This window comes from Centrocercus urophasianus, unplaced genomic scaffold, assembly GCF_019232065.1.
Source record: "Centrocercus urophasianus isolate 14NV4802_14NV808 unplaced genomic scaffold, USGS_Curo_1.0 seq_16, whole genome shotgun sequence".
NCBI lineage: Eukaryota > Metazoa > Chordata > Aves > Galliformes > Phasianidae > Centrocercus > Centrocercus urophasianus.
The window spans coordinates 14,634,928-14,653,699 of record NW_024884711.1 but is presented as its reverse complement, the minus strand read 5'-3'; the positions used below and the strand labels follow the sequence as shown (position 1 = coordinate 14,653,699).

The 18,772-nt window shown below is 41.8% G+C and overlaps 1 protein-coding gene across 1 annotated transcript in view; it reads right to left on the bottom strand.

Annotated features, from left to right (window-relative positions):
• Positions 1-9,271, bottom strand: part of COLQ (collagen like tail subunit of asymmetric acetylcholinesterase) — a 36,702-nt gene extending 27,431 nt beyond the window's left edge. Inside the window, 2 exon segments of the mRNA XM_042817229.1 lie at positions 9,000-9,202; positions 9,204-9,271. Of these exon segments, the coding sequence (XP_042673163.1) occupies positions 9,000-9,202; positions 9,204-9,271 (271 nt within the window).
• Positions 9,272-18,772: the final 9,501 nt, after the last annotated feature.

The window sequence follows — 18,772 nt, the reverse complement described above, 5'->3', positions numbered from 1 at the left end:
TTTCTCACAGAATAAGGTGAGCTTCCATTCCACACCACTTTTCTACATCCTGTGTCCACTGAAGCATCTAAGCCAAAATTTCAGATTCCATGCAGTCCCTCAAATATACAATGTCCCTCATATTCTGAAGGCTATGCTGAGTCCCAAACTCTTAACACGGCAATGAAATAGGCCTATTTCTCTCTCTCACTCTCTCTCTTGTTGTTCTAAAAGTCTATTAGAAGCAGCATCTTCCTGTTCCCATCAAATGCAGTAAATATTTATTTGTGTCTGTTGGCTTTTACTCTGAACACTGGCAGCCAGAACGGGTGTCTGTGAAATGAGGGGTGGCAGGGAGCCAGATACTGTAGGAAGAAAAGCCTATGGTGAAGTATCTGGTATTAATTGAAAATCCCCAAATTAAGTTTATAGGAAGATAAACTTGGCAAAATTGCTACATTTGTGTGCAAATCGGTTGCAGGCCTGCTTTTGTCACATCTTAAGGTAAGACAGATTTCTCTAAGGGGCAGAAATAACTGCAGGTTTTCAAATGTCTCAGAAGATGTATTACATCATGTTTCACTACCCCACATTCATGGGGACAGCATTTCCCCAGTCCTGGTGCACAGAAAGCAGCTGTCCAGATGAGTGTGGTTGTTAAGACCTCAGAGTGGCTGCCCAAACAGCAGCTCAGGTGCTCTCTCAGCTCCTTGGGTGTCAGTGACAGACCCACTGGCGATGGCAGGGGTCACCTCAGGCATGTAGCCACTTGTACACAGAGGCCAGTTGCAGCTGGTTCCACTGATGCCAGGTTAAATCAGACCCTGCCTGTAGAGACAGGGTTCAAGGGAACGCATTTCATAAACTTCATTTCAGTTACCTTTCTTAACAAGAATATTTATCACAAAGTTCTATTGCTTTCCTTTCTCAAAAAAAAAAAATCACCACAGATTGCTACTGGCACCAGTCTTCAGAAGTGACTTACATTATGCAGGCTTTTTTCTCTAACAAAACTATTTGAGATGATATCTTTGAGAGGTGAGACAAAGGGTCCACAATAAAGACTCCTCTCCTCAACTTTTCCTCCAAAGTTTGAACTCAACAAAAACCTTCAGTTCATGCACACAATAAAATACAGAGATAAACAATACAGCCTGACCCTGACTTCAATTACTGTTAAACAGCTGTAGCAGAGGTCTTGAATTTTAAGCCTACATACTTCTGGGGTTTTCTTAATTCCAGGACTGTATTTGAACATGTTGCATTGGGACTAAAATGCATATTGTTAAAAAAATGCATATTGTTATGTGCAGCTTGTAATCTAAAAAGACATACAGTTTGATTATGATATTATCTTAGGCTACATAACAATATGCTGTTTCTTAGTAATGCATTATTCTAGATCAATTTCAGTAAGTTTATTGTCATTCAATATGAATAAGAATATCAGAGATGGTCTGACATGGCTTAATTGCTAACAGATTGCTAACAGTCACTGTAGAAGAAGGTTTGCATTGCTGCAGTTGTAATATACTTATAAAATAAAAACAATATTAAAAAAAGAAATTAGGAAATTAAATATTTTGTACCTCAAATATTTTGCAAGGATAAGATTAACTGTAAGTGTGCATCTACAGTTTTAACTGTATACTTACCACGTCCTCATGAGTAAAGTCAAGTTCTGGGTTATAAAATATTGGGATATTCCTTTTCTTGGAATCTAAGTTTGAAATTCTTTGAAACATTTTTATTATGAAAACCATTAGAGCTAACAAAGTTGGCAGCAAAATAGCCATTGATTTCCTTGTTAGGCGAGCTGGCTGTAAGCAAATGCAATTTATACTGTTAGGCTCCAGGTCAGCTTTGTTTGCTAAATACAGCTTCATAACACTCTAGTCCCCATCAGTGGAAAAAATCTCAGCCCAAGAATAGGGCTGTCAGTTTTCTGTGAAATGCAAAGGCCCTGCCTACACAGGGAGTTTGTTTACACATCTTGTATGGAAACTGCCCTTCCAACAGCTTTGATACCAAAGAAAGTATTCAGTAAGAGAAGGAAGACAAAAAGAAAAACTCCTTATTGAACTCATCTAAATGGCAGTTGGCTTCAGAGAGCATAACAATTAAAATAATCAGAAAGTGTTAAACATTTTCAAACTGAAATTATTTTTACTGTTCAAAAAGTATTCAAGAAAGTGACTACCTCAATTTATAGGTATAGGAATAGTGGTTACTTCAAGAAATAAGGTATTTTAGATAGGCTGTTGCATTGTTTCACTGCATTGCTGCATACTGCTTACTTCTGGTGCTGGCTGGAAGTCAAAAGCTGTGATGTGAGATAGTCCAAAGCAGAGCCGGAGAAGAGATGGGCACTGCCTGGGCCATCCAGAGCAGGGCCCATACAAGGGTCCCGAGCCCTCCTAGATCTGATCCTAGAGCTAACCTAACATTGCGAACCCCTGTGGCTACTACAAAGGTAACAGAAGTGCTGCACCAGGTACAGCATAGATTTACAGGATTCCATTGCAATAAATGGTAAGTAAACTGGGAAAGTGACCTCTGCGCTGCAAACACGAAGGTGTAGGCTAGCTGGATCAAGGACAATGGCAGGACAAAAGGGCATGGCATGAAAAAAATATTTAACATGTGTTTCCCTCCCTATTTGCAGCCACATTCATCTCACAAACCCTGACCAGAAGCCGAGCTGCTCTCCAAAGCCGTGTCCCCAGTAGCTGCACAGCGGCCTGCTTGTTCACTGGCTGGCATGGCCAGCCCACCGGACACCTCTGGCCACTGACACCCAGCCCCAAGTGCTTCCCCACTTGGATGGTGGTCAGAATTAATAATAATCAAGCTGGGTAGATGAGTTAGTCAATGAATGTGGGCTTGTCTGGCTGAAACTGAGAGCTTATCTGTTTTCCTGCTGTTCATTCAGGCTCCTCTCAACTGCCTTGCAAGGATGGCAGCTTGCCACAGGCAGCGGCTGTCATGTGTTACCCTGTGTATCTACTCAAGGTGACCATTTCTTCCCTTTGAAATCAGAAAACATTAAGAGCTGCCAAAGTGCTTGTTCCCGGGGCAGGGAGCCGCATGAGGAGGCGTGGGTGAAGGTGGGCAGGTAGAGCTGGGGTGCTCCAGACATGAGCTCATGTCTGGAGCTGGGTCAGACAGCTGAGCTCAGGAACAGGGTACATCTCTCTGTCCTCATGAACACAAGCCTTATGGCCTAAATATACCCTTTTCTATGTATCAGGTGATGTAAATATAGCAATGAAATGCAGCAAATCTACAGCTTATGCACTGATATCTGCGCTGCAGGAGCTCCAGGATGGAGCTATCTCCCCCTCCCCTTTGATGAAACAATAAATACTCCAGCAACGGATAGAAATACGAAAATACTGTGTCAGAAATCCTAATCCCCAGGGTGGCTACCAGTTGTGGCAGAATTTACACGCATTTCACCATCTGCCATATAGACTGAAGCTGTCATAATAAATAAATACATAGAAATGTTTAAAATGAGCTGGCGCTCAAAAACTCTTGCAGATAGCATGGACCCTGGCATGCTGCCTAGTCAGTATTCACTCAGACAGTTTGGGTTTGCTTCTATTGGCTTCCACTTGCTGAGGTCCAGGGCTCTAGACACAGCTCACAAATGCTGGCAGCTCTATATGCTTTTTCTCCATGCATGAGAAGTTGAGGCACACAAAAGTCAAGCAACACCCCCACAATTATGGATGACTTGATAACAGAACGGGAATGAGAGTTTCAGTCCTGTCAATTGCAATACTTCATCCCAATAATGTTATGAATCAACTATAAAACTCAATTTCTTGCCATACTATAACGATGTTACAAATACATTGAGTATTAAAGAGGTTAGTACCACCCCTAGAAGAGCCTGAAGCCTTAAGTCTTCATGCAAGATGGCTGCTGTGTCAGACTTCTGCCTGCTATTCACTGTCACACATTCCTCTCCCACTTTATCTGTGAGATCAGTAGCACCAGAGCAGACAACAGTGCCATCCCTCTCCAACTGCAAGACTGCAGGGCTGGCATGGATCAGAAGTGTGCTTGACTTTGATGTTGGTCCATTGTGTGTTCAGACAGTCCCAGACAATCCGTCGGGGGACATGGATGTTGCTGTATACTCTGAAAGGTACCAGAGAAATGCTTTCAAATTCCTGTTAGAAACTTTGATGCCATGGACTACATTAATTCCTTGTGACTGCCTCACAGCAACAGAATCACAGCCCAGCTGACTTTATTCCCTGGCCTTTCACAAAGAAATAGCTCTGATTGACTTGGTGTTGTAAAAAATCATGGCTTTGTAGGTTGGAGAGACTAAAAGAGTCCACTGATACTTTTCCATAGGCACAAGAAAACTGAAACTGCAGCCCTACCTTAAGTGAAGCATCTCCATATATTTGCATGCAAGCCTGGATAGATATATACTAGCAAAAAACGAGTAACAGCTGCTTTTCTCTTTCCACCCACTCTGACAGAACTCTTTTGCACTCTTCCTATACTCACCTTTCTCTACATCCATCTTCTATTCCAAATGCTCTATTCCCACTATAGTTGTCTGCAAACAAAGAGCATTCCCCTGATACCCTTCTCATTAAAGAGATGATTCCTTGGAGAAGAGAAGGGAAGAAGCACATTTAGGACAGTTTCTGTGAATTCCTATTGGCTTTTGCTCCCTCTCCTATTCTAGATCATTCTCAAAGACTTCCCCTTGAGGGCTAAAAGGGCTTTTCCCATTTCCTTCTACCTACTATGCTACAGCATGAAATAGGTTAGCAAAGCCTCCATGCTAAAAATTGCCATGATCTAGAAAACATTCAACACTTTCCATTTTAGCCAGTACACTGTAAATTTTCTTTCTTTGTGCACATCTCACCCCTATGGTTTCCATGCTGCCCTGTGTGCCCAGCACTGCCAGCCAAAACAGCACCATGCCAATTCCTGTGCTCACATCTGCCTCAGGTGGCAGAACTTGTTCACCCCAAACAAGTCTGAGGTGCCCTCTCCAGGGGAACTTCTGTAGCCTGAAGCCAGACACCTGCTTCGCTTGTAACACAAGGCATGTCCCACAGAAATAAAATGGAACTGGCCTCCAGCTTGTCCCATCTGCCAGTACTTTGGGAGTCCCGGTTTGGTATTTCAGGATGCTTATCAGCTTACCACTAGAAGCCAGCTGTGCTGACCTTTATATTAAACCAGGGTGAAATAGGAACGCCTGCTCCTTTGACCTGATCATCTGCATTTCCTGCAGTAAGTGAAGGTTCATGATACTCATCCTAAGCAGCAAATAGCTGAGCCCTTTCTATTTGCATTTTAGCCAATTTTGTTATTTTATTTTTTTACAATTTGTGTATTTTCAGTCAGTAATTCAGATTCAAATAGGTCGTGCCCTGTGGAGCCCAGAGCTCCCTTCTTTTGGGAAAGCAGAGACAAAGGCAGAGAAGGTGTTAGGAACACTGCCAGTAACATTCAGTCCCGTTGCATTTGTTTAAATTAATCAACCATACTTTTTTCATAAGGCTTTGCGTTGAATATTGATCTCAGGAAAAAAATCAATCAATTGATACATTTGTATGATACATAAAAGGAAGTTTGGGTCAGAAAAAGCACAGATACTGCTCTTCTCCAGCTCCTGGAGGTATATCAAATACTTTCTGTCTCCATGCAGAGCCCAAGAAACCTGTAGCATGGATGAGCAGAAAAGGGGAAGAGGAAGGAGAGGATAACAGAAAATCATAGAACTGTTTGAGTTGGAAGGAACTTCTAAAGGTCATCTAGTCCAACTCTGTATCTGCGCAGTGCCCCATCCAGCCTGACCTTGAACATCTCCAGGAATGGGGTTTCTACCAATCCTATGTGCAACCTGTTCCAGTGCCTCACCATCCTCACGGTAAGAAAACTTCTTCCTTCTGTTCAATCTAAAGCTCCACTCCTTTAGTTTGAAGCCATATCCCCTTGTCTCGTCCTCTTCTTTCTTACAGACCCCCTTTAGATACTGAGGGGCTTCTCTCACATCTCTCTGGAGCCTTCTCTTCACCACAGCCACGTGCTTAAGTGTGTTATAATGTACTGTTAATCCCTACAGCACTTTCCTTGAGATGATGCTTCAGCACCAGGGGAATCACTGTTTGGTGCTGACATTGCATTCACAATACTTCTAGGAGCAACGATGTGCTATTGCTTGAGTCTGATGGGACTATAACTCGGAGTTGGGAGCAAAACAGAAAATGATGCAGATTGTTCTTCTTTGCCTAATTATTCTACACATGTGCTTCTCCCTACCAGTTGTTTATCTTGGCTTTACAGTTAGCAGCTTGTGCTACGTGAACACTTATATTTGTGACTTAACGCTATAGAAAGATGTGTGAGACAGTATTTTCAGCCCAGAAGTTTTCAGATACATTTGGAAAATACCTCTCTGTAATCTTCCAATTGTAGGAAAGACAAAACATTGCTGAAGAACATCTTTGCTGTTGACTGCCGTTTGTTTTAGAGTTTGCAAGTATAGTGCTGAAATCTATTCCTTAAATGCAAAATTACATCCTGGTGCCAGATTCAAATAATTCAATCAGCTGACAGTCACAGACTATTTGAAAAATCATTAAAATCACTGAGAATTTAAATGGAATTAATTCACCTTCTTGCACACTGTGAGATTTCTACTAGAAAATAGAGAACCAACTAGAGAATTTAGCAGGCTGTGAGGAGCAGAGCCCTGCAGCAGCTCATATCAAGGGTTGCCCATATCATAAACTACTGCTGCCTGAAAGACATTTGGCCAGAAAACAAGCCTGTCAGCCCCAAGCACACACTCTGACACTATGCCACCCTGAGAGTTACACCTTTACATGTGGCACTACTGCTCTAAAATACTCCTCCTTATCTGCAATTATTGTTATTCTGTCTTGACTGGTGCAGATTTAAGGACTCAAAGAGTTTTTGTATCTCCCTGCTACACAGCTGAGTTGCTGATGAACTATAAAGTTGCTGATGAACTTTTTTTCCCCAAAGAACCGGTGCTGACAACCCCAGGCTGTGCATTTCCCTTCTACTCCCTGTTTCCTCTTCCACTACATTGCCACAAGATATAGGAACTTTGCCCCTCGGAAGGACCTATCCCCTAGGCTGTTTTTTTTTGTTTTGTTTTGTTTTTTTAATGATAACAATTTATATGTCATCTCTGGGCACTGAAGTATATTCCACAGGAGAAAAATCACTGCATAGGCAACACCAGGCCATATGAGCATTAGAGAGATGAACTTTGTGTTTGTCTGGCTGGGATCTACTAGCTTCAAGGCAAGGTAAAGCCCATTAAAACAACTTTTGAGGTCTAACAACTTACATGTTATTGCAAGGCCATTTCTCATCAGAGAAAATAAGTTTTGATGGTTTCTGTACCTCAGCATTAATTAATATGAACTTTTTGGAGAAATCCTACCCAACATAATAGAGATGATAACAAATGAAAATGCTTTTTAGCGTTGCAGAGAACTCAGCAGAAAAACATACCAGTTTCTAGAGGTTTGACAGATGGATTTATTTGTTTTTTAAGGGATGCCTTTTTTCAAGCATTAGGCTTCCCTAAATGCTATCTTAAAAGCTATCTGAAATGACTGCGGAAATCTAATGGCTATGTTATTAAATGCTATGGGACTTTTCCCCAGATGATGACTGCACAACCCTTTGGCCCACAAAATCTTATTATTCAAATATTTCTAAATGAATGATCTGTTCAAACCACGGGGGGTTAAATACAGTGTGTTAGTTCCGTGTATTTCAAAAGCTTTGCTTAAACAAACAAGCAAACAAGGAAACAAACAAACAAACATAGGTGAAATCACTTGTCTCACTACTGCAGTTTAGTCCAGAAATCTGTTGTCCTGCACAGGCTGTCTTCCTGATCATTATTCTCTGTCAGAATCATAGAATCATCAAGGTTGGAACAGACCACTAAGATCACCCAGTCCACCCACCAACCCATCCTCACCATGCCCACTAACCATGTCCCTCAGTGCCACAAATGCCTTGAGAATACACCATAAGCTTGGCTGTGGTAACACAGAAACATGAGAGAGATGGAGAGAGAAAGATTGTGCACCTTTAACTCTATGTCTGAAGTTGATTTTATGTACAGTTTTGGAATGTGCACCCTTTTGGAGGCTGTGTTAATGTCAGAAACACTGGGAGGATCTGAAGGCAAAACTGATGCCTCCCTACAAGTCTCACCTGAACCATCCCAAATCTGATGCAAAAGAAATCTAGGATTCTAGCTAGAGGCATCTTTCAGCTATAAATACTCTACCACAACATGATGAGAGTTCCTCCAACCAGAGATGGGGTTGGAGTTCTCGTTCCCCTTCTCCTTCCTTTGCACAGAACGTGGGTAGAGGGGAGTCTTGCTGACCGCACTGTAAAACCTGCTAAGTGGGATTTGCAGTGCTCCTGCTCAGCTGACAAGTAATTTGCTTTGCCTTTGCCTAGCAGGGATTTTCCATGCAGTGGACTCTTGTTTGCTATGTGAGCCATCCGAATATTTGTTAGTGTCATAGCCAGAGCCAGATGATGTTTATTCTGCTAACATCCAGTCGAGCTCCAGCAGCACACATTGAGGTCAGGGCTTTATTTATAGAAGCAGATATACATTGAGATTCATTTTTTTTCCCTTGCTGTAATCCACCTAGGATCATCCAAAATAGAAAGAAACAGGCAGACGTGCAAGTAATACATTAATTGGGCCACGTCCTCTGGCAGCACGCATTAGTGCAGCACCAAACCAGTCAGAGAAAAAGCATTTTAATGTGGCTGGGGCTCCTCTCTGTTATTTCTCACTGGGAAGGGCATAAAACCAGAAGTAATAAAGCAAAAGCCACCAAGCAAGAAATACGTCCCAGATCTGCAAGGGAATTTGTCACTCCTATGCTCTCACTTGCTGCGAAGTGCAAGAAGCAGCGTGCAGGTCCGAGGGAGGCAAAGCAAAGAGACTAAAAGCGATTTACCTGCTGAGAGTGAGAAGGCATTGTCAGCGTAGGGGCTGTGAGAGAAAGCCCAGCAGGAGAGAAGCTGCAGGTACAGTCCCCAGGTGGCCATGCGGAGGGTGGGCATGCTGCTGCCAGCCGCGGGCACGGCGAGCTGCGGGCTCCGCTCTGCCTCCTGCTCGCTTCCTCTTCCTCGCCGGCCGCGCGTCTGTGCGGCTGTGTGTGTGCACGGCTCTCGCCCGCTCCCTCTCTCGCCGTGCCTTCAGGAAGAAGGAATGCCAACCATTTCCCATTCACTCTTCTCCTTACACTAGGCACGGTTATATTTAACTCCCGCGCTGGATCAGTTGCCCCCATTGTAGATGTTAGCTGCTAAAACGGTGGCGGGGGGGATTCTGTTTGGGTCACAGAAGCAAAAAGATTATCATTTGGATGATAATAATAACGAGCTGGAAAGAGAGAGATTATCAACTCGACTATAAACAGCATCCGTTGGTGCCGTCAACCAGACACCAACGTCAGGAGGGCTAAAATCCCTGAATGATCATCTTCTACAGGTCATTAATTGCTTAATGAACGAGACTAACTGTGATCTGATGTGTTTATGGATGACAGTGCTTTGCAGTCGCGCACAGAGCTGAGCGATACCACTGAGGGTCTGCAGACACAGACCAGATCAGTATTTGGTGCTGTAAGTGAAGATGCCAGCATCCCTACTAGTGATGCATTGTACGACTGCAAGCAGTGCACTGACAGCATGCAACAGGTGAGAGAAACTATACAAGAATCACTACTTGTGATTGGCTGAAATGCAGTCAGCTCTGTAGCAATGGCAGCACCGCTGGAGGAAAACAAAACTCACATTTTTTGGAAAAGCAACCCATGCCTTTGTCACCTGCACGGCAGTCTGAGGTCCCTCTGGTGTCCAGCCAGCAAGGCTTTGCAAATAAGCTTCATAATGAGAATAAGAGGCTAGAAGATGCATGAACAATGGAAAAAAGTCCTTGAAATGTAAAAGATTCACCTCTGGAAATGTTTGACCAGCTCAACACTCATTTGAAGCAGTGACTGAGTAATTTCAAATCCCTCTGAAATCCTCCTGCAGTCTGGTAGAAACTGAGAAATAGAAGTTTGTAGTACAAAATACATTGCTTGAAAAGGAAATTAATGAATCCAGTAGTACCATGAAGAACCAAGATCAGACAGCAGGACACATATTTTTCCTTTCTTCCACCACCCTGTTATCAGCTTGTGTACTTCGGTCTCTGAACTAGAAATGGAACATGGAAATGCATGATCAGGTAAAAAAAAAATAATGCAGTGACATCTTGCATAAGGAATAGTGCAAGGATTTCCATCACAAACTACATTCATCCTTGTGACACAAAATAAGGTAGGGACAAGGAAAATATCTCTTCCTCACAAGGATGAGTGCTTTCCTGAAATGGCCAGAAGCAAAACAGAAAACGAGGGCTACAGCTGAGCTCCAAAAGAAGTCAACTTTGCAGTCATTTCTCAATAGAAACGTTTGGTCCATCTGTTCTTCAGTGAAGAACCCTGATCGAAAATAGATGTTTTGTCAGCTTTCTTCTCTTTTTTGTCTTAACATCTCCACCACTTCAAAGCCTGAGCCTGCTTTACTCAAACCAACTCAGTCAATGCCAGATTTCCTTCTGTAGGTGCACACCTGAGGCAAACACACCATCTTCCAAAAGAAAGCCTGAAAGGACATGTTCAGGTTTAAATTTGAAGAGATCTCTTTGTTGTGATGCAGCTGTAGTTCACCACAGTTTTTAGGGGAACTACCATGAGGTCATCAGAAATAAATGCCCTTGTTGCAATCAGCAGGTGCAAGCGTTTGTTTTGGTTTTAAGGCATCGGCCTTACCAGCTGAAATTGCTGGCAAAGCTGCTGAGAGTTTCAGCAGGAGAAGAATGAAGTCAATTAGAAATAAAGCAGACAGCAGCTGTATGCTTTTTTATATGACTTTGTGATAATTGGCACTCACTCCACAGTAGATGACAAGGACACACGCACACAGGGCTGCTTCCTGGCCTCTGGGGCATTTGCTCACGTGACAGAGATGATCCCAAAGAGAAGTGCTACCACATAGCAAAGTGTCTTACACAGTGTGAGAAGCTTGACAGATGTACGTTTTTCAGCCCTTGAGCTATCTATGCTCTGTGAACCTGCTCAGCCAAGCAGTTCATGCCTTCAGTTATTCCCATGGGCTCATAAAGTCAATGGAAAGCTTCTGCTCCCTTCAGAGGGAGCTGCATGACATAGTGAAGGCCGCTGCTCTGAGAACAGAAGTCCTTGTCTCTATCATGCATATAGTAATCAATAATATTTTTATCTTCCTTCTATATTCACTGCAAGTGCTATCAGCATTGAAGGGAAGATCAACATTAATGTGATTAAAGTGATCTAACGCTGACAATCCTATACATTTTTTTGAATAAAAAGAGTCTTTTTTTTTTCATGAAATTATTCAGTTGCTAGGAAAAAGAGGAGTGTGTACTTGTGCGTACTTGTGTCCCACCAGAACTGTTGCTTTAACGCTAGTAGTAATCATCAAATAGAACGCCATGTTTTCAGTAGGATTTCTATTTCAGATGCTGTTAGCTTAAGAAAGAAACACAGGACAGTACAGACACCATGTGGTTTCCAAGTCTTATGAGATACCACCATGGCCTAAAGTAATAACACTGTTTGGAAGAGTTGGCTTAAAAATCTTTCAACTGTGAGAATCCCAGAAACAAAAATCATCTCCAATCTGACATTCAAAGAAATGGAATGCCATAGTGTTATTGCAGCGAATCAACTGCAGTTTTAAAAATCCTATTTTGAGTAGATGCCATAACAGCTAATAAAACGTCAAAAGCCAACTAGCTTTTACATATATATTCTCATTTAAAGCCTGACCACTTTACCTGTTGTTGCTTGATCTTTTCAGCCCAGAGATGAGCCCTTAGAAGCAGATGAAAGATCCTGCTGATCTACCATGTAAATAGAATTTACAAACCCCTCTCTTCTGTTTTAATTAAGAATTAATGAATACTTGTTAAAAAGAAGGCTGTTTCTCAGTCCTATTCACTTTCTACTGGCAGATTCTTTATCAACAAAGAAAATGCAGGAGTTGAGACAAAATATCATTAAACTCAGGGTTCTGAATGAGCACAGTTCTATTGAAAGGGAAAAAGATAATCAAGGCTTTCCAGTTCAAAAGACTCAACAGTCTTCTGCTGAGTGGGGCAAAGGTAAAACAGCAACCCAGTGTTAATCCAATAATTCAATGACATGATGTCTGCAAAGTAGTACAGAAGAATTCTGCTCATTCAATTAGCGTGGGAGATGGAAGATTCTTTGTAATTAGGTTTTCCTTGCAAAACTTGTTAGTTATTTAGCAACAATAGTTTTTCACAGTAAAAATATCTGCTCAAGTTCACACACCTGCATTGTTTATGCCTAACGTTTGGATTTAGTACTTGGACAGTGTAGCTAATGTTCATCATGTCTTTGCTGATGAATTTAGATTTAATACGGAAGCCTGTACAGAAACAGACCCACAAAATGCAATGGAGAAAACTCACCAAACTCTGACTTCCCAGCTGCCCTGTGCCAGCCCCCCAGCCAGGTACCAGAGCCCCATGCAGACTTGAGGGTGAGGCACCACCCAGTCTTGAGGTGAGCCACTGCATGAGTGCATTCTAAGGACAGCACATTGATGCCTAGCAACCTCCTACAGCATTAAAGAGCTATAATTAAACATTAAGGGATAATGCCAAGTGTTTTCCATCAAAGCTGTGAGAAGAACTGCACTGTACCCTTGTAATCTTGGAAGGCACAACAAAGGACAATTTTCAAACAATCATTCAGCTGCTGACTTTTATAACATGACTCCTCTTCCCCTTTCCTGTCTGTTTCATCTGCCTCTTAGACCTTGTTCTTCAAACTGAAAGTCATTCAGCATTTGCTGTGCAATTGTATACAATTTTGTACAATAGCAAGGCTGTCCGAGGCAGAAATGCGTGCATACTTAATGTGGCAGACATGTAGAAAGACACAGCTAAATGCAAGCATGTGCTGTAAAAAAAAATACACGGTTAGGAATCCCATGAAGTTGCTGAATGTGTCAATCAAACCTATGGAAAGCCTGATGGCTCCTAAAGATGTTTAGGTACAAGGTTATTTGGTGCCTATATCACACCTTCAGTGTGTTCTCATGCTCTACCTACTGCTCAGGAGCAGACTGCTGTGCAGGATATGTACAATACCCAATGCTCCTTAGACATAGTGCACTCATCCCACATGAATCCAGAGGAGATGGAAATAATTTTCAGGATAATTTTTTTCATCTTTTTTTCATTCAACTCTTCACTGTTTCTCTTTTCTATTCAGAAAGTAGAAGTCTCTGCCTGTGCTAGCCCTGCTGCTGGAGGCAGAGAACAGAAGTGTCTGGCAATAATTGGCTCTCGTGACTCCTACTTCTAGTGATTTATCATTCAGCCTGGCAAGAAGCCCAGTGACTTGAAAAACATGATGCACCACTCTCTTTTTCCTCTGTGAAGAATTCTTGCTTGAAAAAAAAGCCAATAAAACAAAACAAATCACCAGAATTACTGCTTTAGCACTCTCTCTGTCTCAGTACTCTCCATTCTGGAGTGCAACACAGACGATGGCAATGCAGCACCCTGCACCTGATTTCCACACTGCACTGCAGACCATTACATCATTAAGATGTAGGCAAACATGCAGCTGAACACTGGGACATGTGCATCTTGAAAAATGCACCTTAACACTGGCTCCACAGCCTTCTGCAGGGGATCCCTGCTGGAGATTCAGGAAAGGACTTGGTCATCAGTGTAACAATCTCAAGAATCCAAGTGAAGTCAATGAAGCTGCTCCTGAAATCAAGGATGTGCCTGGGTGTCTTTGCCAAATAAAAGCTTAAAAAAAAAAACCAAAAACAAAACCACAAAACTTCATAGTATTTTAAAGACAAAGTATCTGAAGTCTTGTTTTCCAGTGGTTGGTTTTCTTCTCCTCTCATGGACTCCTCTGGACACTGAATACTAAGGGATCCCATGCATTACAGAACCCCAAACCAGCAGCAGAAGACAGTGCTTCCTGCTTTAGCCAAAGGCCTAATCACAGAATCATAGAATTACCAAGGTTGGAAAAGACTTCCAAGATCCTCTAGTCCAGCTGTTCACCTACTACCAATATTTCTCCACTAAACCATGTCCCTTAGTACAACACCTAAATGTTTCTTGAACATCTCCCGGGACAATGTCTCCACCACCTCCCTGGTCCTGTATTATAAAACTGAAATGGGGTAAATAGATCTCAGTAGAACAGCAGGAAGGAGCAGCAGGATGTGACCAACCAGCTATGCTTTTTGTTTATTTTTAAACAAATGGGTGACCATAAACTCTAACCAAGATGCTATGCATAGCAGGCAGAATTCCCATGTAGTATGAAAGAGACTTCTCTGGCACAGTACTGGATGGGTAGCCAACATCCACAACTTGAATCTGCTGTTTCTATAAAGTGATTGCTGATTTCTAAGGCTGCTGGGTCAGACAACAGGTAGAGAAGCTTTGCATTTTTATGATGGTTCACATTTTGAAGCCCAAGCAGCACACAAAGTGGTTGGGCTCTGTACATTGCCCAGTCATTACAGTACACCAGGGCTGTCCTATTCCAAATGCAGGATGCTGCTGAGCCTAATCAAAGCAGACAAATGCATTTTCCCAGCTCCCTCTGTAGAATTAGAGAGCTATTATTAAGGCTGTGCCGACATTTCCATTTTAAAGTCCTATACTTGAAGGTTCCATAATTTGTATCAAAGACATCCACGCCAAGAGGCAGTTTGGCATACAGGGATAAAAACTTTGAATAAAGTCAGCACTTGAATAAATTCAGTAAAAAGGCCTCACTATTTCATCTGCACAGAGTGAGGCCCAGCATTAGCTACCTATCTGTGGTAGTTTAACGTCTGTGTTAGGGCTGAAATGGTAATTTTTACCAGTGTAATTTCTACTTATTTTCTGAGCACCTGAATGATATCCCAGTGTTGCAGAGGGAGTAGGTTTATGGCCTGGTTAATGAGGCTTTCATACATAGACCACAGCCATGCCTGCTTGCTGCAAGGAGGATGTATTGCTTTGACTGAAACTCAAGGTGTGCCTTAATATATCAGCATCTCACACGGCCAAGGTCTACAAAACACCAGATGTGCACATTACCTTAATGACAAGTGCCAAGGAGTCAGACAGATGACAAATTCTTCAAGCACTTAAAAAAGTGCCAGCTTTTTTTTTTTTTTTTTTTTTTTTTTTAAATACTTCTGATGTACTGATTTCATTAGAGAAAGTCTTTTACCCAGACAGTGTGGAGCTCTGGCTTGGATGAATGTCTGAGTGCATATTGGCAGTCACCACTGTAGGTGCAAGGTGTAGGGATGTACAAACCTGAGCAGCCGCCACATAGAGAGCAGGAGGGCCTCTCCACCTGACAACATATTTGGTTCTCACGTAGGCATGCAGGTTATGCTGTCTCATGCTGAAACAGCTGCTGTCAGTCATTGCACAGAAATGCTCAAAAATAGTGATTGTTTTCTGGGAGCAAGAGACAAAAAAATCAGTGTTGCTGTGTACATTTGGCTTACATGAGCCTTTCACTACTTCCTCATTTGGCAGCATAAGAAACACTACATTCTACAGGCAAGTCTCCCATCAGCTAGGTGCAAAGACATTCCATTATTGACTTTCAGGTCCGTGGTTCTCTATTTGCTAATGCATTTAGTCAGCTCCAAAACACAGTAACCAAACTCTGTCTTCAAAAGTATCCCTTATCGCATCCCATTTAGAATTTGACCCAGGATACTACACAGCTACACAGATTGCTGGAGCTGACAACTTAAAAAGTCAAAAAGTCTGAAATAAATTATTCCATGCAACCTTTTCAGTATTGTGTTTCCTGTAGTTTCCTGCCTTGAAAAGATGCATGAAAACAAAAACTTTTTTTGGCCTATTAGCTCAAGTAAGTCAATTGTCATTCTATTAATTTCTCTTACTTATTTCTACACTATTGCAGGCAGGCTAGATATTCCTGGAAAGAACAGACACTGAAATCATTTCCATTTATATTAGCATGTGCCATAATTAGCAAGAAGGGTCTGCTTTACTGAGGGCCTCTTTAAACTTAACCATCTGGTTTCCACCAAATCATCAAAAGAAACAGTATACATCTCCTTCAGAATTACTGTTCCTCACTCATTACAGTACCCAGTTATAATTAAATTAGTCAGCAGTCCCACTGCCAGTATGTTGTTACAATGATCAGATCTGATACCTGTGTCTGATATTACAAGGTCATTAAGAACATGGGGGTACAAAACATGCTTTTCTGTATTAACTGCAGCTACCAAGCTCTGTAAATAGCATAAAAGCTGCAATGGGGATTTTGATTTCTACATAAAACACCATGATTTGGTCAGGGCAGAAGTTGCTCACGTTTAATTGGTCTTCCATTGGCTTACAGCCAGCATTTGCTGGTTTCTTGGGTACTGTGGCAGGCCTTAAGATTCACTGCAGCTTGTTTCAGGTGTATTTGGGATTTTGCATTGGTGTTTAAAAACAAATTTAGAAAGATTCTACACACATTTGATTCCTCATCAAGATGAATATGCACTGTAAGGCTGTAACAAGTGAAGGCAAGCATTCATCACATGCCCAAATGTTTCCAAAGCAGAACACGACTCACTAGGGACTAAAATTCACACAAAACAATTAGAAATTACTACAGACTAACTGCTAGCAAGCCGAGCATTCCAAGAGACTGCAGAAACACAGTCAACACATGACAGTATCTTGTAAGGAAATTCACTTATTCCCCATTTCCACTGACCTGGCAACTCTTTTTTGGTTTTGTTTTGGCTGATTAACTGTGGTTCCACGCTTAGATTACCTGTAATGCGTTTCTCGTACCTCCTGTACGTCACAGGTTCATGACAGGCCCCTTCAGTGCACGCTGTCTTCTCTTTACAGAGGACAAGTGCTGTGGACCTGAACCACTGGGTTTCCTTCCCCATCTAAGCAGGTATACCAAAATTTCAAACGGTCGGTATTTACCTGAAAGCCCAGAGAAGTACCTATTTAAACTCAGGCCTAAACCTTCTGAGGAGGTTTCGCTCCCTTTAATAATATGGGGGCGCTTCAGACATACCATCTTCCTGTCTCATCTCTGTCCTTCATACAGTTTCATCTGCCTAACATCCCCCTTAGATGCAGCTCCATGGTGTAAAACAAAGCATCAAGCAGCTACGCCACATAAACAAAGCAGTACAAATGTCACTTCCCCTGTGAAGAAATCACATTCCATCTCTACTGAAATGTAGAATACATATCCTTAGCTGTTACAGTGTAGAAGTTTGTATTATGTCATGCATTAGTCTATTTAACAACTATCAGAAATTGTGCCAAATTCTTTTCTGAACTTTCAAAAGCTCAGTGACATCTAAACTGATATTATCACCTCTCCACAGTTTCTATTCTTTACTTTCCATTTTCCATCTGTCTAAACTATTGAAATGAACAGTGCATGCTATTGTGGCTATTCAACAAGATTTTCTACAAATCCAACTTAAACTGATTTCTAACAGCTGACATAAAAAGCTGCTGTAATTCAAGTTAGTTCTATGACTCTATGATTCTATCATTAAAGAAGAAACACCATGAAAATCACTTTTTATTGATTTAAAAAATATAAAACAAGAATCTCTGTATTTGCTTATCTAATACAAATGATCTCCCCTCCGACCAGCATTATCTTTTACAGACATTCTGAATTACCATAATGCAGTGTGTTTAATTGCTGCAACATATTAAAATCAATTTGTGGAGAGCATGAAAGAAGAATGAAAGAAAATCTGTGACAAGATCCAATGTCATTCCACATTCCCTGCAGAAGGCCCCACAGAACAAAACTCTCCTGTCTTATTCATGAGTTGCATCTCCTCAGTGGATTTTATCTTTTTGCAGTTCTTACCCATCCTGTGGATATTACCTTCATAGACTCAAGTACCCATGCAGCACTATGAATATCACCAAACACATTGCACGTATAATCTTATCTCCAGTGATCTGCAGTGATCTTTGTCTTGTGAGAAGTGTGTGGAGATAATGCTGCTTAATAGTAATCCACAGCCTCCTGCCAGGCCCAGACTGAAGTTTAAGAACTCAGGTTCGCTTTTTACAGCAAACCTAACTGTAGTCAAGGATCTCATGCCAGCCCAGTCCCTATCTTCATTCATCCAAATGTCTTTGATTGGTTAAGCAACACTTAATGTTAGTGAAATTACTGACAGTGAAAACACCAAAACCCAATCAGAGCCAGAATTTTCTCTTATACATCTATAACAAAGAACCTCCCAGTGCACTTAAGAACAAATGAAGTAACCTGCTTGGTAGTGCACTGCAGAAGTATAGTTGCTGTAGGTCACTGTGACAGAAGCACAGAGAAAAAGCTCCTTTTAAAGCGTGAGCTCTAGTTCAGGTTGCCAGATGCAACAACAGATGAAGATGCAGTAGATACAGCCTCAAGTAGACCAATCTGACCTCTTCAAAATCTCAAACTCAAGTGCAATAGACAAAATCAGTCCTTACCACAGAATTGCAGGGGTTGGAAGGGACCTCAAGAGATCATCAAGCCCAACCCCCCTGCTAAAGCAGGGACCCTACAATAGGTCACACAGGTAGCTGTCCAGATGGGTCTTAAATATCTCCATA